The 24,910-nt window shown below is 43.7% G+C and overlaps 1 protein-coding gene across 1 annotated transcript in view; it reads left to right on the top strand.

Moving 5' to 3' along the window:
* The window catches only part of LOC138286550 (S-adenosyl-L-methionine-dependent tRNA 4-demethylwyosine synthase TYW1-like), a 490,050-nt gene that overhangs the window by 218,768 nt on the left and 246,372 nt on the right, over positions 1-24,910 (top strand). Inside the window, exon 8 of the mRNA XM_069226929.1 lies at positions 2,671-2,797. Within this exon, the coding sequence (XP_069083030.1) occupies positions 2,671-2,797 (127 nt within the window). The remainder of the gene's footprint in view (positions 1-2,670; positions 2,798-24,910) is intronic.

The following is a 24,910-nucleotide window of genomic DNA, read 5'->3' as shown; positions in this document are numbered from 1 at the left end:
CCATTGAAGGACATGTCCACAAGGGATGTCTGGACATCCCCCTGAAAAGCCAGTCGATCTCAAGCAGTCGGTCATATCCAGTCTGCAGTGAATGGTGAAACTTGCTGCGTCTCTGCCATCTGCAGTAGCCTGTGACAGTATGGTTCGGGCCTCCTCGGAGACCATCGGCAGCACTTGCACAACCGAATCCCAAACTGTGTGGGTGTATCACCCCAAAACACATGTAGTGTTCACTGACCGCAGTGCAAGGCTGGCGGAGAACATCCTCTTGCCAAAGGTGTCCAACCTCTTGGATTCCCTATCCAGTGATGTGGTAGGGAATGTGCCAGGGTTGATTTTAGAGGTAGAGGCCTGGACATCCAGGATGTCTAGGGTGGGATACTGAGTGAGGAAGGCTGGGTCGCCAAGAGCAGGGTGATGGCGGTTGGCAGTTTTTCTGTACACAAGTGCCCCTGTGTAGGGCTTGGCCCAGGACCCAAGCAGGACATTAGTTAGGGCCTGATTAAAAGGGAGAAATGATTCTGAGGGATTGACTCCTGGCTGAAGCACCTCTGTCAAGACATTAGTCTTGACTGCCACCGACGGTAGCTGATGGTCTAAAACCTCGCCGCCCTCCTTTCCACCATAGCAAAGGAGGCCCCCTCCTCTGAAGCCGCACTGGGAGGGGAGTCCAAGCCAGTGTCTGGTGAGCTGTCCACACCACTGAGATCTGCCAGTTCTTCATACCAGTGATCGGCCTTCTCAAGGATGTAGGTTTTAGGGTCCTCAGATCTTCCCTAATCATACTCCTCTCCAGACCTGCAGAAAAATGGAGGCACTGGCTCTGACTCAGAAGGTCTAGTTCAGGCTGGCACTGGATTCGGCATCCGGCAATGCCGGTCTGACTCCGTATCTAAGTGGGTATGATGATTGGGTTGGTGTTACTTTGGGGGCATTGACGACATCAGGAACAGTGTCACTGGAAGGGACTCCAGGGGGCATCTTGGTCCTGCGATCGGAGCCGTTCTGGAGCCAAAGGGCCTGGCTGTTGCTGAGAGCAAACCCGCTAGCAGAAATTCAGGGGAGGACCTGCCAGACCGACAGGGCCCAAATGAGCTCCAGAGGGGTTGGCCTGCCCAAAAATTAGATGCATTACCGCAAAACTCAGGAGTTTGGCAGGGATCGCTCTGGCTCAGATAAACTCTGGGAGGCGTGCAGCGGACCTGGAGGCAGGCTCTGCATTGGAGTGGGGCCTAGAGTAACTTTCCTGCACGTCGTCTGAAGATTTGGACCGGCGTTGGGAAGTCGAATAGTGATTCGATTTCTTGGATTCTTTGTGCACCCTCCTTACATTTACTTCTTCCCAGACAAACTGGTTCTGACAGCATGTGCCTCCTTTAAATGTGGACCAGATCATCATCTTGCCTACTTTCTTTGCTCCACCTCACACTTCCAGAGAAGAGAAGCAATCCCACTGATCTGAAATAAATAAAAGTGTTTAAGTTCTACATTGACTGTACTAGAGAGTTCAGGTAGATAATCAACTTTTCATTAGCTTCATTGAGGCGGAGAAAGGAAGGCTGTGCAGAAATGGACCATTTTGCGTTGGATAATGCTCTGCATTAAGCTCTTCTATGCAGTAGTCAAGAAGTAAACCCCTGAGGCTTGCTTGCTCATTCCACCATAGCCAAGGCTGCAAACACTGCATTAGCTTGCGGGGTCCCTGTCCTGGACATCTGTCAAGCTGCAACGTGGGCATCTCTGCACACGTTTACCAAACACTATTCCCTGGACAGTCAGGTCGTTTGTGGTAGACATTTTGCCTATTTGGTCCTCTAGGACTTCCTGGTCTAAATCTGTTCACAGACCCACTTCCAGAGAGGTATTGCTTAGATATATATCTATTCTAAGTTAAGAAATCTGCAGCTAAGTCTGTCAGATAAATAAGTTACTTACCTTTGGTAAAGCCTTATCTGGTAGAGACTCCATTTAGAAGCAGATTGTTTACCTACCTTCCCATCCTTCCTGCTCTCTGAACGGATTTCTCCATATAATGTAACCTTTATGAGGTCTAGAATCTGTACACCAACAACCTTTGTAGCTCTGCTCTTCTAACGTAAAAATGTTGCAAAAAGTTACTGATGTCAGGGTGTCGTCGTGGCACCTCTATATACACCGCACACACATATCCCTTCCAGCACAGACACGGAGCCAAATGGCCCCATCTACCCGCATATAGATGTACTGCTCGAATGTTCCCTGATCCAGTGTGACTCCTCGGGGTTATTCGAAGGTAAGGAATCTAAAGCTAGATGGAGCCTTCACCAGATAAGGTGTTACAAAAGGTAAGTAACTTATTCAACTTTTGCCTGGTTTTCCACCTTGGGTGGTTGAATGTTTTCATCACTGATACCCTAAAAACTCAAACAAAAGATATGTACTAAATAGAAAAGTGTGCAAGTCTGAGGCCAAAGTTGTCAAAATTGAATAATCAAAAACTAAGCTTAAGCCTTATGTATAAGGTGAATTAGTTGATAAAATCCAGTGTCATTTTTTGTATATAAACTTTGATTTAAAAGGTTGAGGATGTTTACCCTTGTTGTTTTTGTTTTGCTTCTTAATAATATTTTTTACGCTTTAACAGATCCATCTACAAATTGTTAAAAAGTAACTGTTTTTTGTATCTTAAAGAAAGAGCAGGAGATGCAGAAAGACTCTGAAAAATCTGGTCTTTCCAGGGGAAGTGTTGGGTCAAATGAGAATGGTGAGCCCAGAGAAATGATCACCCCAGCGCTTCGAGAAGCCCTGACAAAGCAAGGTAAATACGGTGTAATTTTATTTTATTTCATTTATTTGTTCCGAATGTATGATGTTGGATGATTCATGTTAACTGCCAAAATCATTTAATTAATCTCAATACAGTAACCTGTAACCTAAATTAAATTAGGAGATAGAGATATATATATATATATATATATATATATATATATATATATATATATATATATATATAGCCAGAATCAAATCTACCACTGCTCTAATTTGAGACATTCAAAAAAGGGTTTATGTAGCAGTACAGCTTTTGTTTGAAACACCTGACTTGGAAAAAAAAAAATATTAACCCATTGTTATTTTCAAAAATGTTTTAACCCTTCTTCACCTGCCCCCATCTCTCTGCTGTGTGAGACTCGTACGCTGTAAATTAAAGTCATACTGTAATTATTTTGTAGGGAAAACCAAAAAAGGTAAACCCAAGATTACCTAAGGAGGTGGAGGTTTTGTTTTCCATTTGGGCATAGCTTATCTAGGTCGCAGTTAAACTTTATGTTCGATGGCATCTGTCGCTGTAGATACGCATGTTTTGCAATAGCTCGCCATCTGGTGTTGGGCCGGAGTGTTACAAGTTGTTTTTCTTCGAAGAAGTCTTTCGAGTCACGGGACCGAGTGACTCCTCCTTTTGTCTCCATTGCGCATGGGCGTCGACTCCATCTTCGATTGTTTTTTTTCCGCCATCGGGTTCGGACGTGTTCCTGTCGCTCCGAGTTTCGGAACGGAGAATTAGCTAATTTCGGAAGATTTTCGTCGGTATTGTTGCGTTCGGGATCGGCGTACTTAGATTCAACACCGCATCGAAGATCGAAGAGCTCCGGTGCCCTTCGGGGTAGTTTTTCGATCCCCCGTCGGGGCCTGGTCGGCCCGACCGCGTGCTGAAGAACGCCGATGGAACGGACCCCGTTCCGTTTCTGCCCCAAATGCCACAATAAATACCCCTATACAGACCAACACTTGGTCTGTAACCTGTGCCTGTCACCTGAGCACAGTGAAGACAACTGTGAGGCCTGTCGTGCGTTCTGGTCCCGAAAGACACTCCGAGACCGTCGAGCCAGAAGACTTCAGATGGCGTCCGCGCCGACAGCCCACCGAGAGTTCGAGGAGCTGGAAGAGGAAGGTACCTTCTCGATCCAAGAATCGGACTCCGAAGGATTCGACGATACACAAACCGTGAGTAAGACGTCGAAAACCACACAAAGGAAGATTTACAAGGCCCAGGGGACGCCACTGCCATCAGGCCATGGCTCCACCCATAAATTCGGTGACCGACCGTCGGCACCGAAAAAGGCCCAAACAGTGCCGAGATCGTCCGACTCCGGTCGAGACACCGGCACGCAGCCTTCTCGGGACCGAGAAAGTGCTGGAGACAAGCCTCGACACCGAGATGCCGGTGTGGACACGGATCGACGCCGAGAGGTTTCGGCCCCGAAAAAGAAAAGTCACCTCGGAGCCGAAAAAACATGCAGACAGGGTTTCGGTGCCGAAACAAACTGCAAGCGACCCAGCTTCAGGCTCTTATACAGACGAGCACTCGCTAACCTCCCAAATGCAAAAGCATAGGTTTGAGGAGGAGATACAATCAACTGATGTGGACCATACGCAAAAGCGTATCTTCATACAGCACGGGACAGGAAAAATAAGCACCCTTCCCCCCATTAGAAGAAAGAGAAGGTTGGAGTTCCAAACTGAACAGACACCACAACCAAAAGTGGTGAAAAGAGTTACCCCACCACCCTCTCCTCCGCCCGTGATTAACGTCTCACCAGCACGAACTCCATCACACTCCCAGCTCACACCACCATAAGCCAGGGTGACCAAGATCAAGACGCATGGGACCTATACGACGCCCCAGTGTCAGATAACAGTCCGGAGGCATACCCTACGAAGCCATCTCCACCAGAAGACAGCACCGCGTATTCTCAAGTGGTGGCTAGAGCAGCACAATTTCACAACGTAAGCCTCCACTCAGAACAGGTCGAGGATGATTTTTTATTCAACACACTCTCCTCCACCCACAGCTCATACCAAAGCCTGCCTATGCTCCCTGGTATGCTCCGGCACGCGAAAGAAATCTTTAAGGAGCCGGTCAAAAGTAGGGCAATCACACCAAGGGTGGAAAAAAAGTATAAGGCGCCTCCTACAGACCCGGTTTTCATCACTACACAGCTGCCACCAGACTCTGTCGTTGTAGGAGCAGCTAGGAAAAGGGCCAACTCTCACACATCTGGAGATGCACCACCCCCAGATAAAGAAAGCCGCAAGTTCGATGCAGCTGGTAAGAGTCGCAGCACAAGCTGCAAACCAGTGGCGCATCGCGAACTCACAGGCACTACTTGCGCGCTATGACAGAGCCCACTGGGACGAGATGCAACATCTCATTGAACATCTGCCCAAGGACTTACAAAATAGGGCAAAACAAGTGGTTGAGGAGGGACAGACCATTTCCAACAACCAGATCCGCTCCTCCATGGACGCTGCAGATACAGCTGCACGGACAATTAATACATCTGTAACTATCAGAAGGCATGCATGGCTCCGAACGTCTGAATTTAAACCAGAGATTCAACAAGCAGTTCTCAATATGCCTTTTAATGAAAAAGAACTGTTCGGTCCAGAAGTGGACACAGCGATTGAGAAACTCAAAAAAGATACGGACACTGCCAAAGCCATGGGCGCACTCTACTCCCCGCAGAGCAGAGGGAATTACAGCCAGGGGGGTTTCGGGGTCAGAGCACACAAGCCAGCACCTCACAAGCAACACCGTCCAGTTACCAGGGACAGTATAGAGGAGGTTTTCGGGGACAATATAGAGGAGGGCAATTCCCTAGAAATAGAGGAAGATTTCAGAGCCCCAAAACCCCTACTACTAAACCGTGACTCACATGTCACTCACCCCCTCCACACAACACCAGTGGGGGGAAGAATAAGTCATTATTACAAAGCATGGGAGGAAATCACTACAGACACTTGGGTTCTAGCAATTATCCAACATGGTTATTGCATAGAATTTCTACAATTCCCTCCAAACATACCACCAAAAGCACAAAATTTGACAACACACCATTCCAATCTCCTGGAGATAGAAGTGCAGGCACTATTGCAAAAGAATGCAATCGAATTAGTGCCAAACACACAAATAAACACAGGAGTTTACTCACTGTACTTTCTGATACCAAAGAAGGACAAAACGCTGAGACCAATCCTAGACCTCAGAGTAGTGAACACTTTCATCAAATCAGACCACTTTCACATGGTCACACTACAAGAAGTATTGCCATTGCTAAAACTACACGACTACATGGCAACTTTAGACCTCAAGGATGCTTATTTCCATATACCAATACACCCATCGCACAGGAAATACCTAAGGTTTGTATTCAAGGGAATACATTACCAATTCAAGGTACTGCCTTTCGGATTAACAACCGCACCAAGAGTCTTTACCAAATGTCTAGCGGTAGTCGCTGCACACATAAGAAGGCAGCAAATACATGTGTTCCCATATCTAGACGACTGGCTAATCAAGGCCCATTCGTTAATACAGTGCTCAAATCACACAAATCATATCATACAAACCCTCTTCAAACTAGGGTTCACCGTCAATTTCACAAAATCCAAAATTCTGCCGCGCAAGGTACAACAATACCTGGGAGCCATAATAGACACATCAAAAGGAGTAGCCACTCCAAGTCCACAAAGAATTCGAAATTTCAACACCATCATACAACGCATGTATCCAACACAAAGGATACACGCAAAGATGGTACTACAACTCCTAGGCATGATGTCTTCATGCATAGCCATTGTCCCAAACGCAAGACTGCACATGAGGCCCTTACAACAGTGCCTAGCATCACAATGGTCACAAGCACAGGGTCACCTTCTAGATCTGGTGTTAATAGACCGCCAAACTTACCTCTCGCTTCTGTGGTGGAACAACATAAATTTAAACAAAGGGCGGCCTTTCCAAGACCCAGTGCCACAATACGTAATAACAGATGCTTCCATGACAGGGTGGGGAGCACACCTCGATCAACACAGCATACAAGGACAATGGAACGTACATCAAACAACACTGCATATAAATCACCTAGAACTTCTAGCAGTTTTTCAAGCACTAAAAGCTTTCCAACCAATAATAGTTCACAAATACATTCTCGTCAAAACAGACAACATGACAACAATGTATTATCTAAACAAGCAAGGGGGGACGCACTCCACGCAGTTAAGCCTGCTAGCACAAAAGATTTGGCGTTGGGCAATTCACAACCAAATTCGCCTAATAGCACAATTTATACCAGGGATCCAAAATCAACTCTCAGACAATCTCTCTCGAGATCACCAACAGGTCCACGAATGGGAAATTCACCCCCAAATTCTGAACACTTATTTCAAACTCTGGGGAACACCTCAGATAGACTTGTTTGCGACAAGGGAGTACGCAAAATGCCAAAACTTCGCATCCAGATACCCACACAAACAGTCCCAAGGCAATGCCCTATGGATGAACTGGTCAGGGATATTTGCTTACGCTTTTCCTCCTCTCCCTCTCCTTCCTTACCTGGTAAACAAACTCAGTCAAAACAAACTCAAACTCATATTGATAGCACCAACTTGGGCAAGGCAACCCTGGTACACAACGCTGCTAGACCTATCAGTAGTACCCTGCATCAAATTGCCCAACAGGCCAGATCTGTTGACACAGCACAACCAAAAGATCAGACACCCAGATCCAGCATCGCTGAATCTAGCAATCTGGCTCCTGAAATCCTAGAATTCGGGCACTTACAACTTACCCAAGAATGTATGGAAGTCATAAAACAAGCCAGAAGGCCATCCACCAGGCACTGCTATGCAAGTAAATGGAAGAGGTTTGTTTGCTACTGCCATATTAATCAAATACAACCATTACACACAACTCCAGAACATGTAGTGGGTTACTTGCTTCACTTACAAAAATCTAACCTGGCTTTCTCTTCCATTAAAATACACCTTGCAGCAATATCTGCATACCTGCAGACTACCTATTCAACTTCCCTATATAAAATACCAGTCATTAAAGCATTCATGGAGGGCCTTAGGAGAATTATACCACCAAGAACACCACCTGTTCCTTCATGGAACCTAAATGTTGTCCTAACTAGACTTATGGGTCCACCTTTTGAACCCATGCACTCCTGCGACATACAGTTCCTAACCTGGAAGGTGGCATTTCTCATCGCCATTACTTCCCTAAGAAGAGTAAGCGAGATTCAGGCGTTTACAATACAGGAACCTTTTATACAACTACACAAGAATAAGGTCGTCCTAAGGACCAATCCTAAATTTTTGCCAAAGATTATTTCACCGTTCCATCTAAATCAAACAGTGGAACTTCCAGTGTTCTTTCCACAGCCAGATACCGTAGCTGAAAGGGCACTACATACATTAGATGTCAAAAGAGCATTGATGTATTACATTGACAGAACAAAAAACATCAGAAAGACTAAACAACTATTTATTGCATTTCAAAAACCTCATGCAGGAAACCCAATATCAAAACAAGGTATAGCCAGATGGATAGTTAAATGCATCCAAATCTGCTACCTTAAAGCTAAACGACAGCTGCCCATTACACCAAGGGCACACTCAACCAGAAAGAAAGGTGCTACCATGGCCTTTCTAGGAAACATCCCAATGCAAGAAATATGTAAGGCAGCCACATGGTCTACGCCTCACACATTCACCAAGCACTACTGTGTAGACGTGTTATCCGCACAACAAGCCACAGTAGGTCAAGCCGTATTAAGAACATTGTTTCAGACTACTTCCACTCCTACAGGCTGATCCACCGCTTTTGGGGAAATAACTGCTTACTAGTCTATGCAGAACATGCGTATCTACAGCGACAGATGCCATCGAACTGAAAATGTCACTTACCCAGTGTACATCTGTTCGTGGCATCAGTCGCAGTAGATTCGCATGTGCCCACCCGCCTCCCCGGAAGCCTGTAGCAGTTTGGAAGTTACCTTCAATTATTTATATATGTATCATCTCAACCTTAAATAGGTGCATACTTAGTCACTCCATTGCATGGGCACTATTACTACAATTCAACTCCTACCTCACCCTCTGCGGGGAAAAACAATCGAAGATGGAGTCGATGCCCATGCGCAATGGAGACAAAAGGAGGAGTCACTCGGTCCCGTGACTCGAAAGACTTCTTCGAAGAAAAACAACTTGTAACACTCCGGCCCAACACCAGATGGCGAGCTATTGCAAAACATGCGAATCTACTGCGACTGATGCCACGAACATATGTACACTGGGTAAGTGACATTTTCATTTTCTTTCTTTTTATGGGCGAGCACAAAGTGCTCTGTCCATTCTGTTATCTCTCTTTGGGCTTGAAACCACGCCCATGGCACGTCAGTCACTTACATTGGTTCGTGGGCTTGCCTTTTAAAATCCGCTTGCTTTCATTTGTGAAAGGCATGCATACGTCATGCCTTTGGTGTTTAGCCCACCTACACAGCACCGGTAAACTACCAAAAACATACGAGGCTCGATGTTTTCAGCCTGGAGTCCAGACTACTTTATCTGTTTATTTTCCACGCAGCGCAATTGCGCTGCGTTTTTTTGCTTTACAATGCTAATAGCTCTAACTCGAACAAATGCGAGATCCGTTGCATTGAAAATGCTTGTTTATAACAAGGTGCTTGTATATTTGGCTAGGAGTTGTACACGCATTTTTAGTAAAAGCCCAGCTGCCTAAAAGGCTGACTCTAAACTTCTTTTCAGACCGCAACATTGTATCGGTCAAATTGTTTGGGTTTTGTAGGAGCTCAGTCGCGGATCACATCTTGATTGTGCCCTCATACGCTATAACTTAGGTCTCTGGTTAAACACAAGTATATACCTCATGTTGTAAGTAACACATCCTATTCATGATGCTAAGGGAAGCAGACTTGTCTGTACAGTTAAGGTGGGTGTAATGCTGCTGGACAAAGGGTAACACAAGGGCACCCATACTGCTCTGAGGCAGCAGCTGTAGCGGTGACCTGAGGCCTTGACCCTAGGGGCAGAGGGATGCAGATTTCACTTGCCACCCTTTTTCCAGGCGTCCATCTCCACGTTGCCCTTCAGTATACAGTGAGGTTGGCTCATGTTTCTCCACCTCACCCCCGCCATGTACGTGGTCTTAATGGTTTCCATGACGGAGCCTGGCATAATTGCCATGGTAAATAAACACTTTAATTGTTTGCGACCCCGTCAGCAGTGAAGAGCAGGGCCCATTGCATACAGTTGCCATACAATAGTAAACACACCTTCTGAATGTAGTAGTATGGTGACCACAGCCTCCGCTCCTTTTCCAGTATGGATACCACGTCACTTCCTGCGAGGGCAAAATGTGCCTATATGTTGATCGACTCGCCTTGGTTGCAGTAGTAGGCAATGCAGAGCACCCATTTCTTCTTTGACAAAGCAAGGACACTTGATGCATCAATCTTTGAGGTCCTTCAGTAATTTCCCTGTCGTGGCCCTAGTGACACTGCGCTAACATTTAACTTGATCTGGGAAGTGGGGCAATATTGGCTTTTTCAAGTTGCCAGTAATACTTTATCCAACTTGTACCAGAATACCTTAAAAACAAACAGAATTCATTGTTTTCTTTTGCAGTATTGTATAGGCGCTCTCGCTTGGTGCTATTCTTACATTGCTGCCTTTACCCTGAAGCAAACTGTGCGGTGTCTGTTACAGAAAACAAAACCGACTGAGAAGGTAGGATAACAAAAGTGAAAGATAATCAAGCACGGGACAGCCTTTGTTCAGGCAGAGGAGATGGGGATCAGAGATGTGACGTAGTGTAGTGGTAGTTTAATAGGGGAGAGAGGGCTGGAGGAGTAGTTGAGGAGTGGATGGAGGTGAAACAATACAAAGAATATGGACAGAGGGCAGGACAAGCGAGGGCGAGACGAGAGGAAGCATTACGGGGGGGTCTAGGAGCAGGTGGGATGGCAAATCAAGTGGTGGTTAAACATTTATTTATTTATTTCGAAATGTAAGGAAGTCTTCTTGACTTTAATGTAGAATGTAGTTTCCATTGTACGCTACATATAGCCTCTTTGTTAAACTAAAGGCTGACAGAACGAGCACCAGTGCATTTTGCTTCAGAGGTAGTCTGAGCTATGTTCATGTTCAGTGATGTACATATTAACTGTGAAATCCCCATCATAATGAGTAGAGCAGCACCAGCCTCTGCCAGGTGTGCATCGGGCAGTACCATTCCGCTTGATGATGTGTCTAGGCAACCTATATGGGAAGGCTGGACTACCTGTATTTGTTGATGACCTGCTCCCCGTCCATGGAGCCTGGTCTGGTTCAGTGGTAAGAGTTTGCACCCCGTGCCTAGGGCCAGCAACCTGAGTTGTGTGGCATGACTTACTGCGCTATGATATGAATTTGTACTTCTGCCCTGGTCCACCATTTGTTTTTTATGATTGCCATTCTGAAGACCTCAGCCTTGCAATAGACTAGATGTCCTCAGTAGGCATTTGTGATGAATTATGCAAGAAAAACCGTAATGAGGCTTCAGGGCTTAAAGAATGCAAGAAGATAGTTGTGTCTGTTAGTAATTTACACTTTTCAGAAAGCCAGGAGAGGGCTGAAATCCGCTCTGGTTTGTTTTTGGCCGCTTTAGAGAGGTTTGGTTGAACGCCTGTCGTGTAGGTATTATGATGGATGTGCCTCAGGCAGGCACCTCTACGCATGCTAATCGGAAAAGTGTCAGTTTGTGGGATGTAAAAAAAAAAAAAAAAAAAACGGTGTGGCTTGCATTTTGAGTCCTGAATAAAATATTTTAAAAAGCCAGCTGCAATAGATGAGATGAATAATGTAATGTGCCACGATTCAAGTTACTTTAATTGAAAAGAGAAAGCACTCCTTAGAATTTGGAATGATTCACCAACCAGCCAGCAGTATGAGATGAAATGACACTCCTGTAGGTAGAGCCGGAGTCCACTTAATGTGTACTTTAGAGATCTGGTACCAAGGGGTGATGTGACAGCTGTGCTGCCAAGTCAGACCTAAAAGAGTCACTGTACACATTTGCAAGGCCGAATGACTAGCATTGTATATATAGACAGACATCTAAATTCAGCTGCAGCATATAAGCAAGGAAGGCATCTGAATTAATGCGTATAAAGCTTGCAAGATTGAACCCAGATCCACAAGCCTTGTAAAGGGCTTTAGAAAAGTACAGACTGCATGTCACTCCTTCCCTGCACTATTTAACGAATTATACGACCTGAAGTGCAGGCCAGAATCGAATCCTCCTCTTCACCCGAAGCCGCCTTCCATGATCGTATCACATCACACCCGGTGCTTAATTTGAGCCGGTGGTTTCCGGTGCTCAGCACCAGCACTTAAGTGTCTACACCCGGACCCACGACAGCTAGCCACATTGTGGTGCTGTTTGTCGAATATTTTGAGGAACACAACAGTTCTTTAATAATTGTATAGACCTTAAAATACGTGCCACCCAAAGCTATATATATAGCTTGATTGGCAGGTATTAGTCATTTTTAATATATATTTAAAAGTCTAAGTTGTCATCAGTAGCTCTATGGGTGATGCAAGATGCAGCGGTCTCAGGACAAGGGCCCTGGCACTTGTTTCTTTACAAATTAAGTTCTGTCACAGATTGTTAATGGGCTTTTCTATGGATCCTCCCTTCCTGTCCAGTTTCTTGATACAGCATTGTAAGGGTCTCCTGGGATACGAGTTTGCCTTTGGATCACTGAGAGGCAGCGCCTCTCGCCTTTCTAAGGGAAGGAAATTTACATTTTGAACCATTTGAAAGCACGTTTTAAATATTCCCTTTCTTTCTTTCTTTCTGGCTTAATGATCGCGTTGACAGTTTTATTTTTGTGGACTTCAACAGTTTGGTGGAGTTTGAAATTATTAATTTCACTTCTTAATGTTTCACTTTGAAATATCGACTTTTGTTTCATAAAAAATGTATGTAGATTGTAAAAATAGGAATTTTAAATACGTAGATGGGAAACATTGGAATAAGACCGATGTATATAATGTTGAGTCGCTCTGGGCTTCTATACTACAGATACATTTTAGGTTTTATTGTCAATTTGTACTCGTATAGCTGCAACTGGTAGAATCCGAATGTGTGCTCAGAGGCAAGCACCGTAGATTGTGTGGGCAGATTAAATAAATACTGAGGCCATATGACAGAGGGTGTATTCTTGTAGTGCAGACTTGGTAATAACCAGGTAATGCAAGTGTTATAGGGCAAGGTTGTGGGGCAGAAGGGGTAATTCTTTATCTCAGCTGGATGCCCAAATCAAACAGGAACACTTTAATGCAGATTTGCAAGTTCAGATGTATTTCTGCTGTTGTCTTCTACAATGTGTTAGGCACTGGCAGCCCTCAACATTTTGGACAGATGCCGTGCCGAGGGGAGATTCCACAGCGCCTAGTTCATGCGCATTCAAAACCTTCTCAAAGAGGGGGGCACATGCGTGCGGGTCTAGAGCACCTTTACTTAGGCTGTGGCGAGGCTGCTCCATATAACTACCTAGTAGGTAATGGCTACTTCTCAATGATTGGAACACCAAAGAAGCCTCTAAACTCTCACAGCAGGTCTCCAAGTGACAGCAGCGGGGTTCCCAGGAGCCACTCTTGGAATATCACCTAGGTGAGAATGGTGTCACGACTCACATATTCACTCATTCATCCACCAAGACATTTTTCTCATTGAGTGAAGCACCGGCTCGAGAGATCTGTCTGTAACCTCCATGTCACTCATGCCTTACTTGTGTATGTCCTGTGAGTGTTTAAGGCTCCCGCTAGTGTGCCCTGTTGGATTTATTCTTTGGGCTTTGGAACATTGCACTTTTTGCTTTCTATGAGAGAGAGGGAAGTTTGGTCTCCTACCACAGTCCTTGTTCTTTGAGAAAGTAAAGCTTGCACTGCTGCGGTCCAATTTGTACCTGTCCTGTGATGGGAAAAGTTTGTTCTGATGGTATCCTGGCCAGATCAGTCCTCTGAAGGAGGGATGCCTGACCCCTTTCTGCCCAGGGTGTAGCTGTTCTTCGAGTGTTTCCACTGCTGTTGTCCCATCTTATAAAAGCAAAGGATATTTTAAATATACTTGCATAACATGCTCGGCCCAGTCAGAAGCATTTGTTGGACCCCGGGTGAAAAATTGGTTTCAGGGCCCTGACCCAGAGGTTCTGGTTTTAGTCACACCGTCCCAGCTTTACCAAACTGTGTGACCCTGGGCAGTTACCACTGTGCCCCCTGCCTACTTTCCAATGATCATATTTGTAAGCACCTTTAAACAATTCATTTCAGGGTGTACACTATACAATAATCTCTTATGTGTGGTTTTATAGGCCTTAATGTTACTCCTTCTATTAAAAAAAAAAAATACTGGCTTACAAAGGAGAAATAAGACAAGTGACTTGAGTCAGTAATAAAATTGTCACAGCAGACTGGTGTGGTTAACTAATTCCAACAAGCATTTGCAATGCAATGGGTCTCGCGTTTGCTCGAGTTAGAGCTATTAGCGTTGTAGATTCCTTACTGGACTTTTCTTGACATATAAATTGAAAATAAAAAGCATAACAGTTGACATAAGCAAGCAGATACAAAGGGCTACGGCTGCCATGAGCGCGAAGGAGAGACACAAAAGGAAAAAAATGTTTGCAGTAAACGTGCAATTATCCATGTAACCGGGTCAATGGCCAAGGCTGTAACAAAACTGCCCCAAGGAGGGACAAACGTAAAGCATTTACCAATGATAAAGGATTTTTGAAAGGCAAGCCCATGAACAAGCGATAGTGATGGGCGTGCGGTGGGCATGCTTAAAAGCCCACAGATTGATTACAACATGCTATTGTGTTGCCAATTTGTATAAAACTTTCCATTGCACATAAGAAACATCTATGCACATTGCCAATGATTCTCTGAATGTATTATGTGCTTGTATGAAAGAGTAAATACAACATATGTAAGCCAAGTTTACTTTTGATTTTAGGGATGAAACTAGCAGTTTTTGAAGTGAAGTAGACCACTTTGTAAAATTTTAAACCATAGCTAACAAGTGGATCTATGTCATGTGTAGTACCCCAAGTGAGTTCTGCTATTTTAGCCAACACCGCTATGCATGCTGGGGTTCGGAGTCCATAATTAAATGGTTTAAAGCAAAACTACAAGCCCCACAATGCAACACGCTTTTAGCTAAAAATAAATTAGTAGATGGTGTCCTATGTCATAGTGCCAAACCTCAGAGTTGTGAAATATAAAATAAAATGTAGTTCCTGACTTTCTGCCTTTTTTCTTGAGGGAAAGGGGGGTTTAAACAGCCCACTAGGTGAGAGGGTAGAGAAAGCCTTTCAGATGCTTATCTGAGCATCTCACTACTATAGCCTTATTGCCTGCCGTAGCGGACCATACTGGCCATTAAAGGCCTGTGCCGAAGGAAGGAATGTTGGTGCTCCTGTCTTCTACCGACCATTAGAAGCCCGGAGCACTCCTTTGTTTTCAGTGGAGCTCCCAACATTCCAGTGTTCTAATAATGGGTTAACATTAGCATTCCTTGGCCAACTGGTAAGACATTCTTTACCGCACCAATGTGATTAGGGAATTAAACGTGTCTGGAGAGGAGGAGAGAGGAAAAATAACATCCTGTCACACTTCCACCCTAGCACATCCTGGAACTAGAAGTTGGTGCCTTCTGTGTTGAAGTGCAACACATGCTGCGGGGGCGCCCCGCGAGGGTTCTTCAGTGTAGTAAGCGGCCTCCTTTCAACTCAGAGCATCCGCACATTCTGTCACACCACAACTTCATTTGGACCTTCTGATGCAACAAGCTGAAATCAGGAAGTTATGCTTTTTTTTTTTTAAACTAAGAAATAAGCTTTGTCGTGGTTTACTGGACTTTCAAACATCTTGAATGTATGAGAATTAATTATTTGGTGCTTAAATTGGTGACCTCATTATATCACACACTCTATTTGAAGTTGGTGGTTCAATCATTCTGCTTCTTGTGTAGAGCTTGTACTACTGACCAGGCCAAGTATGTTTTTTTATTTTATTATTATTATTATTATTATTATTTTTTGCCCTCCCTCCACTTGTTGGGATGGTTTGGTGGAGTGGATTGCAATGCAGGCAATGTGATGAATGTCGGTCGTGTCTGTCTCCGATCACTGCAGGAGGAAGGGGGTGTACTGCTCTGGGTTTCTGCGATTCACCCTAACACCATTACACCTGAGCCGATTTCAGAGACGCCACCCGCAGTTCCCTCCGCCCTCTAAAAACCCACACACATTAGTTACTGGAAACATCTAGTCTTGCCCTGGGCAATGTCACCACTGGTGCTGAGATGGTGAAAGCTTCATGGTAGACAGTAGTGGTAGAACATACTTGCATGGAGCATGCACCGATTCCAATGAGCCCTGCAGGGAATCGAGTTTTTGGTCATGGTATGCTGCTGGTGGGAGTCCTACTCCACTGCCACACATGTGCCGTTGTGTAATGGTGGTAATGCTGCTGAGAGGTAACATGGTGTGGGTGTAGTTTAGCCTGGTTACCGCATGGGCTATTAATGGGAACCCATGTGTGTGGGCTAGGTAGCATGCTCTGATAGCACAAACATGTAAAGCCAGCTAAACCTATAACTGGAAACCAGACACCAGTCGCCGCTGCCATGTCATGTGATTGTTTTTTTAATACTTTGTTACTTTTGCAGCATTTCTTGATTTGTGTTGTATTTGCTGCTGGTAGATCCTCTGACACAGAACTTGAGAATTGTCTTATCTGCCAAAGCGAAGGAAACTGTTAGCTCCTTCCCTCAGTGCAGCAGTTCCATGTTTTATATACAGTTGATTGCAATAGTATTTGATTTTCTTGCAAGATATTGGAAGCATATTCGCAGGAAGAATTTGCCTCCGCAATTTACAGCTGCGGGTCTCCAAAAAGTCTTAACATTGAAACACTTTCACTTAATCTATATATGCCATAATGGGCATAACAGACTGTGGCACTGTCTGGCCTACTCCGTGTGACGGGTATTATGGCTCTTTTACTGCCCCACTTCTCAACTGGGATGTATGTGGGTGTCCCAGACTAGCCACTGGGGCTCCTTCAGAGTCTTCAAAAGTCTGCACATGGAGCCTTGAATAGTTTGGCAAAAAAGAACATGCAACACCTGCTGTTACTCCCTTTCCCAGTTACCAGGTTCAGTAATGTCTGTATGACTTAAGTGCTTTATAATTATGGCTCCTACTTTCTCTGAAGAATTACTTCTGAAGGTGTCTAAATAAATGCATTCATAGATGTCCTTTAGTAGTTCTACTTTTCAGCCCCTCGAAGCCCTGTTAGTGCAAGTTGTGCTCTGTTAGTACAGGTAAATTGGACTTATGTTTGCGAATTAAAACCTAAACAGCAGTGAAATGTACCAGGTCTGGTTAGGACCGTGATCCATAATACACGCAACAGGTGTGTAAACCATAGTCTCATGACAAATGCAGTGCTCACGACCACCCTTGGGGTGACCGATTCAAATGTCATAAATTACAAAGAGAAGAATAAATCCAATTACCCTAACACTGTGAAAGCGAAGTCTACGAAAGCAGTATTATTTATTGGCAACTAAGCATTGTTAATTGCGCTGTGCTTTTAGTTTTTATTAAAAATTTAGTAAGGTCATAAGCATTGCATTTTTTGTACAAGGTATGATTTGCATGTCTGCTTTGCAAGTTGCAGATTGTGGTCCTAAAACATAACTTGTGAATTTCAGTGTGTTTTTTTTTTTGTTTGTTTTGTTTTAGCTTGCAACAATAACTCCACTTTAGCTGTGGTTTTCTGAGGGTTTTTTCAATCCGTTTGTGTAATAACATAACCTAACATAACTTCACTTTTTTGAATTCCCCACCCCCGCATAAAATACTATATCCAAAAGTCTATTGTGCACAACCTTCTGTGGGCAACCAGACCCCCCACTTTGGAGGAGAGTTTGCTGAATTTATATTTCTTTATAGGGTTAACAAACCCCGTCTGGTTTGCAAACTCTTGCCAATTTGAGGGCCTTCGATCTCGTTCCCTAAAAAAGGTCCAGCACAGGCCCATGAAGCTTGTCGTGGGTTTGCAAGCCTTGCGGTAAGCTTCATGGCAAAGGAATGCAATCACCGGCTAGGGTTTGTAGGTCGCTTGGCTCACTGAAGGCTGTGACCGCCGCACAAAATTAGTGTGTTTTTAAGCTTCATAGAATGGGGTGGTGGGAGAGTTTTTAGGCACACCACCATCCCCAATCCCCTCCTGAGCGAGTGGTGTTTAATTTAGGTAATTTTACAGGATGCAGGGATAAACTCCCTGTATCCTGTAATGGTAGCTACAAGATTTTTCCTAAAGTTGTGGCCAACCAGTTGGTACCACGGACCTCACTTTGGATTCGGGGAGCTCGAAATGGATGTGGTCAGAAAACTCTATCGTCCAATCCAATTTAAATCCTTTTTTAATTTTGATACATGCAGTTTCTCCACAAATTAATGGTCAAAATATCTCTGTAAATTAACCTTTCAACACCACCAATTTTTATTTTCATAACTGCTAATTTCTCAAACTACTGAAGGATTTACGCCAAGCGAAGTGTGGGCACGGCATTGAGTAAAATTTTACTTTGAAGTTATGTTTAGTGTAAGTCCATTCAGCCATTTTTTTCGAAATAGGAGAGCAAAGATTCTTATGGGAAATGTTACATTTTTGGGGGGGGTCCCTACTTGATAGATATGCAAAACTTTTGCCATGCTACTCCAAGGTAAAATTAACTTTTTTATTCGAATTTCTTTGGATCCCTAGAAAGGCACCAAATTAAGAAAACAAAAAATGTTTTTGCAATAGAAATTCTGAAGGGTGTGATGTGTGTGTGTGTGTGTGTGTGTGTGTGTGTGTGTGTGTGTGTGTGTGTGTATATATATATATATTTATATATATATATATATATATATATATATATATATATATATATATATATATATGTGTGCTCTATTAAAAACAGTTGAAATACAATTTGACAGCTTGCACAGCAGCCATGCAAGTCATAACTCGCACACCAAATGCAATGGCTATAGTCTCACAAAATTACCGCAGTAACAATACCTAAAAGCACATCATCATTAAATAACACATACACAAACCAGTAATAGTGCTACATTCATAGTCCTCTCAATCATAGAGTTAATGGTAGTGTGATGCATAATGTGACCTGTAAGACCTTTTGTAATTGCATCTGTCAAGTCAAGGGTGAGGACTTAAGCATTTTATATGGTATGCGTGTTATTGTTTGCATGGGTATTGTGAGGGTTATCATTTGCAGAGCTACCATAACTGACACATTTCTGTAGTTTTATGGTTTACATTTGTAACGATAACTGTAACTTAACTGTGCTTTTCAAATGAATTCTAGAGTTTTATTAAACATACGTTTGTGCTATGACTAAACCTACCCATAACTCAATTTTAACCGTCACTTTTTTCAGTGAATTTCTGGGTTTTTGATATACTGCATCCAGCATCTATTAACGCAACCCCTTCTCCTCTACACATGGCCATCTGCCTTGCACAGCAGGATTGGCCCATACAGCCCACCCGCCTTCAACCTGCAGTGGGCTGCCAACTCCCTCTGTGCATGGCCTTTGACCATGTGTAGCATCAACTTGCTGCAGGGATTGTGCCAAGCTCTGCGACCAACCCTAGACTTTTGGCTGAAGGGTCTTGCCTATGGCCAGGCCCTGCATCCAAATCCATGCCTAGCCTAGCCATCCCCAGCTAGGCATGGTCTTCAGCAGTCCACAGAATGGGTTGGTTCTGTGGCCTAGTGAGAAGCTATCCCTCACCTGGCAGCCAGTTCCTGCTGCGTTTACCTTTTGGCAGTGAAATATGCAGTGCCTAAGCTACGACAGTGCCCAGCGTCCGAGTGTTGCTTTGTACTCTGCTGTGGTGCGCTAAATTAATTACTCATTTATTTATTTGAGCTTTCTTAGGTCAAGGCCTTATTTACAAAACCTGAGACCCCTCAGGAGGATATACGGGCTCAACGATCCATGATTCTCCTGAAAGCTTTCATTTTATATGCTGAACTTATGTCCCTTTAACCACCCCACTCCTGGACTGGGGAGGGGTGGGAAGGTTTGTTGACATGGTATGCGCACCTTACCCCGTTTGCCCAATTTTTGCTTTATTTTTCCCCCATCGTGGTGGTGGATGCTCTGCATTAGGTAATGGTGGCCTGTAACATAAAATTCTTCTGTATGCGTCAGCCAACTGGAGAGTAGTGGATTTTAGTATTTCGCAGTGGATGGCATGAAACAAAGCTGCCTTATCCAATTACTTTCCTTTATTTCTTTTTTAATCAATTTGCAAATGCTCTTTGGATGTGTCAATCATCAGAGGTTCCATTAATTAACACTCCAGATATCCCTATTTTTTTTTTTTAAACATTCCAACCTACCCAGTACTCGTTTGTGACACTATTGTCTAAGCAAAGACATTTCCTTGACTAAAAGTTTAGTTTCATGTAAAGAAGGGTGCAATTCTGTCCAGCATTTCTTTTCCTGTGGCAGGGAGACATGGTTCCTAAAGGAGTTAAAATGTGAAATGTCACTAACAAACTTTATTTATTTCATAACATGCAGCCATGGTCCATTCCTTCTCCTCTTTTGAGTATTCTGTTCTATGTGGCATTGCTCCATGAGGTTGTCACTGACCTGGTACTTTATGGCCTGATCCTTTTACATCCTCATTCGTTCTCAGTCCGTCATTTTGTCATAAATTGCTTGGTTACACATATCCAAGCTTGCTTTTTTATTACATTTGGATATCTACAGACCAGGTTTCATGTTGTACATGATGGGATGCCTATCTGCAATAAGACATCTATGGCCAGTTAGCCCTATATGCTTTGTAGCCTCTATGCAAGGTAATAACGGGGCATGGCCCAAAGTGATTACCTAGGTTACTGACGGAACAAAGTCCTTGTATACCTTGTATCTGGTGAAAATTACCTGAGACCATACTCTTGGGGTACTGAGGGCAAAGGAACTGGCCACAAAACATGGCCCTGTTGCCATTCAGCGTGTCCTGTATTGGCCTTTCTTGCATGAATACTGGGCAATGGAAATGGTTTGAGGCCATCCTTGGTTGAAGTGTATGTGCCCCATTATGGACCACGTGTGTCTGAGTGCCATAGCCTTGACTGAGCTTCCACAGGGCCAGACAGTCTCTCTTACAGTTGGGTTCTCTGGGTCATCATCTGTAGTTCTTTTGTGCCTGAAGCAAGGCCTTCATTCAAAATGCAGCTACTTAGTTTGAATCCACAAACCATAAATACAGTAAAACAAAACACTGAATTTAAAAGATCTGAAAACCAAGTTAGTTCCAAGACAGGCATGCTATTTAAGAAGTTACAAAAATTGGTTTAATTGGATTTATGCATCAAATATAAAGTGTGTTCATTTTGCCCTGTGTGTAATTTGGAAAATGTATATCAATAGTGCCTTCTTTTTGGTTGCCAGGGACCTGGGTACGATGTGGCCGACTGATACAGCTTGGTCCCAGAGAAGGTTTTAAGCATGGAATTAAAAAAAATTCTGAAAGGAGAACATGTTCATCAGGGCAAATCTGAAGGTGGTCTGATAGGGCAGTCCCAGATTAACCTCTAACTTCTGTCAAAAAGCTCAAAGCACGGAAAACAGCAAATTTAAGCCTACCAGTTTTTGGAAAAATGTTTGCACTTTGGAGATTTTGAAAAAGCAAGCACAAAGTTCTTGTAGCTTGTGATGTATGAATTATTATGGTGAAAACCGGAATAGGTGAAATCCCTTTTGTATTTGTTTTTATTTTTCATAGTCTAATCTGGTAACCTTTTTGGTTCCCAGCTTTCCTAGAACACTTCTTCTACTTAGATCAAAGTTGATTTTTACTTGGGTTTAGTAAGCACTTTGTAGGTTTCTGGTGTTTACCTGTCTTCTCTCTTGTTTCATTCCGTCACAGTTAACCTTTAATATAGGCCTCTCTCTGATAGTTCGGGATCTCCCCATCTAATTCAGTCTCCTGTTTGTTATTCTTCTGTCCTGTTTGCAGCTTTATGTTCGTTTCTGTGGAGCACTTGGAACCACCAGTTGTCCCTTGCAGTAACTGGTGAGGCAACCAGGCCTCAGAGCATTGATGTTACCAGTCCCTTCTCTACATATTAATACCTCCTTTGTGTATGATATTGTTTCTGCTGAAAATGCAAATATTGACCTTTATCCTTTGTTCCTCCTGGTGTCACACTTTAGACGTTTGTCAGGGTCCCCCACAACAAACTTTACTAGTAAAAAAAAAAAACATAATGTAGCAGAATGTGATGTGGTCCACATGATTGGCAGTTACTTAGGGCCTGATTTAAAACTTGGTGGATGGGTTACTTTGTCACAAAGGTGACAGATGTCCCGTCCGCTGAAATCTAAATCCCATTATATCCAATGAGGTTTAGATTCCAGAGGACAGGACATCCGTCACCGTAGTGATGGAGCAACCCATCCACCAAGTTCTAAATCAGGCCCTAAGTTTTTTGCAAGACTTTCACCCACCTCTTTTTGTTGTGTAAATGTATTTTACTAGAGACATCTTCTTGTCGTTCCTTTCATTAGTGAAAGTTCAGTTCCGACAAAGACGTCTCTAAAACTCACTTACTACAGGCTAAGTATGGCCCTGTAATAAACGGTCAAAGATCCACTGATCCGTTTGGAATGTGGTGCGCTACTTGGCTGTGCCACAGGGCTGGTGACTCCTGTAGAGACTCTGGGCCTGATTTAGATATTGGGTTACGAGTCTCCATCACAATGGTGTGAGTTACCTTGTCTGCCGAAATCTAAATCCCATAATATCCTATGAGATTTAGATTTTGACAGATGAGATATCCGTCACCCTTGTAACTTGTCCACCATTATCTAAATCAGGCCCTCTGTCTCAGAGCCCCTCATCTCTTCTCAACACAGGAGCACATGAAACTATTTTATTCTGACTTACTGCTGAAAATGCAGTTGTATCTGCAAGGGCGAAGGAGTTGATGGAAATAGATAGGACCAAATGACCTACAAGTCCATTCTGTAAGTAAGCGGGGCTTCCCTGTATCGGGAGCGGTGTGTGATGTGTGTCCATTCTTTATTTGGCTGCTGCTTGCCCACCCTCTGCTACAGTCTGCTCAGTGGTGCTCGATTCTGGAGGGCTGATACCTGGGGTTCTTACAGACATTTGGAAATCATGAGTCTGACTTCTCTGCCTATTTGTGGCACTCTACCTCTATTCTATTGCACACATACAGATGATGATTCTCATCCTGGTACAGGCATTTTGAAAGAGGGCATGGAGAACCCTTTCTTATCTTTAAGGAAACCGTGGCAAATTGTGGAAAAATAATCTTCACTGGTCCGAGACCGCTTGGGTCCATCCCTCGCATGTTACCTTTTTGACCACCCGACTCCAGGAGATGGATTAAGATCCCGGCACATCTAAGTCTTCATACTCTACTTTAGAATGATATGCAGTGGTAAGAATGGCAGAGTGTATGACCTCCGCAAGATCCATGAAATGCATCAGTTTTGCGTGGCATTTAGTAACATACATTGAGCTCACAAACTCCCACCACCATTGTAACTCTTCTGGTGTGTAAAAACTTTGAGTTGCTGCACTTAACTCTTTACTAAACGAAAATCAAATGCACCAAAGAAATACATAGATCACCATTTAATCCCAGCAGGGTGGGCTTAGCCGTTTGCCCGTCCTATGTCAGTACAAGGACTACCATAAACTGGTTTTTATACCCCATTTATTAAGCTCTGAAAAATACAATTTGAATGATGTAAATAATTATTAACACTGCTTTTTCTTCATATGAGCCCTTATGCTACCACGTATGAATTGCACAGCTGCAGAGCCCTCCAGGGAATGACATCTACCACTTATCAATGTTTCGCAGTAGTGTTATCATGATGGCTGACTTGATACATCTGTGTGTGCTCTCACACTGTGCTTTCTACAGATTGAAATGCAGAGGAGTTCATTGTCTCTATTTGGTCACCCACTGTGATGAATGACTGGAGAAGTGGGGATGTTTTTATAAAAATACACAGTATTTGTAAGCACTGAATATATTTAGGATTCTAAAGCAATATTGTGTCTTCAGTTCACATTGAGCTGCCTGCAATTGATAGAGGGTGCTACAGCAGCTGTATCTTGTTATAGAGCCAGCTTGAGGAAAATATATTTGTACCTGCTGTTTCACTTACAGCAAAGTAACTATTATTTTAAAGTATGTTTAGTTGCATAGTCTGACAACCTAATAGTCCACATAAATGAGTGCCCTAGAATTCCGTTATGTACTACTGAAGCACCTGTGAATTGTGTACTCCCTAAAGCAGGTATCTGCAAGTTTCTTCTTCATGTGTATTAAAAAGGGTCTCAGATGTTTAAAAAAAAAAAAAAAATATTACATGGATATTATGTACATCTAGGTGTGAAAAATAGAGGGCATGGTAGCTTCAGAATTTGATGGAGGAAATAATTTCAGTATGGTGGCTATCTTTATTTTCTAGAAGCAGAAAAAATAGAAAAGAGTGCAAGAGTCTGATATTTTGATAATGCACAAACCTCTCATAATATTTACAGTTGCCATACATAAGACTACAATTGCCATACATTGGGAAATCAATCAATCAATCAGTGAATTTATAAAGCGTGCTATGTACCCGACAGGGTTTCGAGGCGCTGGGGGCGGGGGGGGGAGTGCTGCTAGCGTTTGAAGAGCCATGTCTTGAGGAGTCTCCTGAAGGTGAGGAGGTCCTGGGTCTGGCGTAGTGAGGTGGGGAGAGAGTTCCAGGTCTTGGCGGCGAGGAAGGAGAAGGATCTGCCGCCAGAGGTCTTGCGCTGGATTCGGGGGACGATGGCGAGGGCGAGGTTGGAGGAGCAGAGTTGACGTGTGGGGACGTAGAAGTTGAGTCTGGTGTTTAGGTAGGTGGGTCCGGTGTTGTATAGTGCCTTGTGTGCGTGGGTGAGG

Source organism: Pleurodeles waltl, chromosome 3_2 (assembly GCF_031143425.1).
Source record: "Pleurodeles waltl isolate 20211129_DDA chromosome 3_2, aPleWal1.hap1.20221129, whole genome shotgun sequence".
NCBI classification, from domain to species: domain Eukaryota; kingdom Metazoa; phylum Chordata; class Amphibia; order Caudata; family Salamandridae; genus Pleurodeles; species Pleurodeles waltl.
The sequence above is the reverse complement of the archived record's forward strand: the minus strand, read 5'-3'. Positions and strand labels throughout refer to the sequence as shown.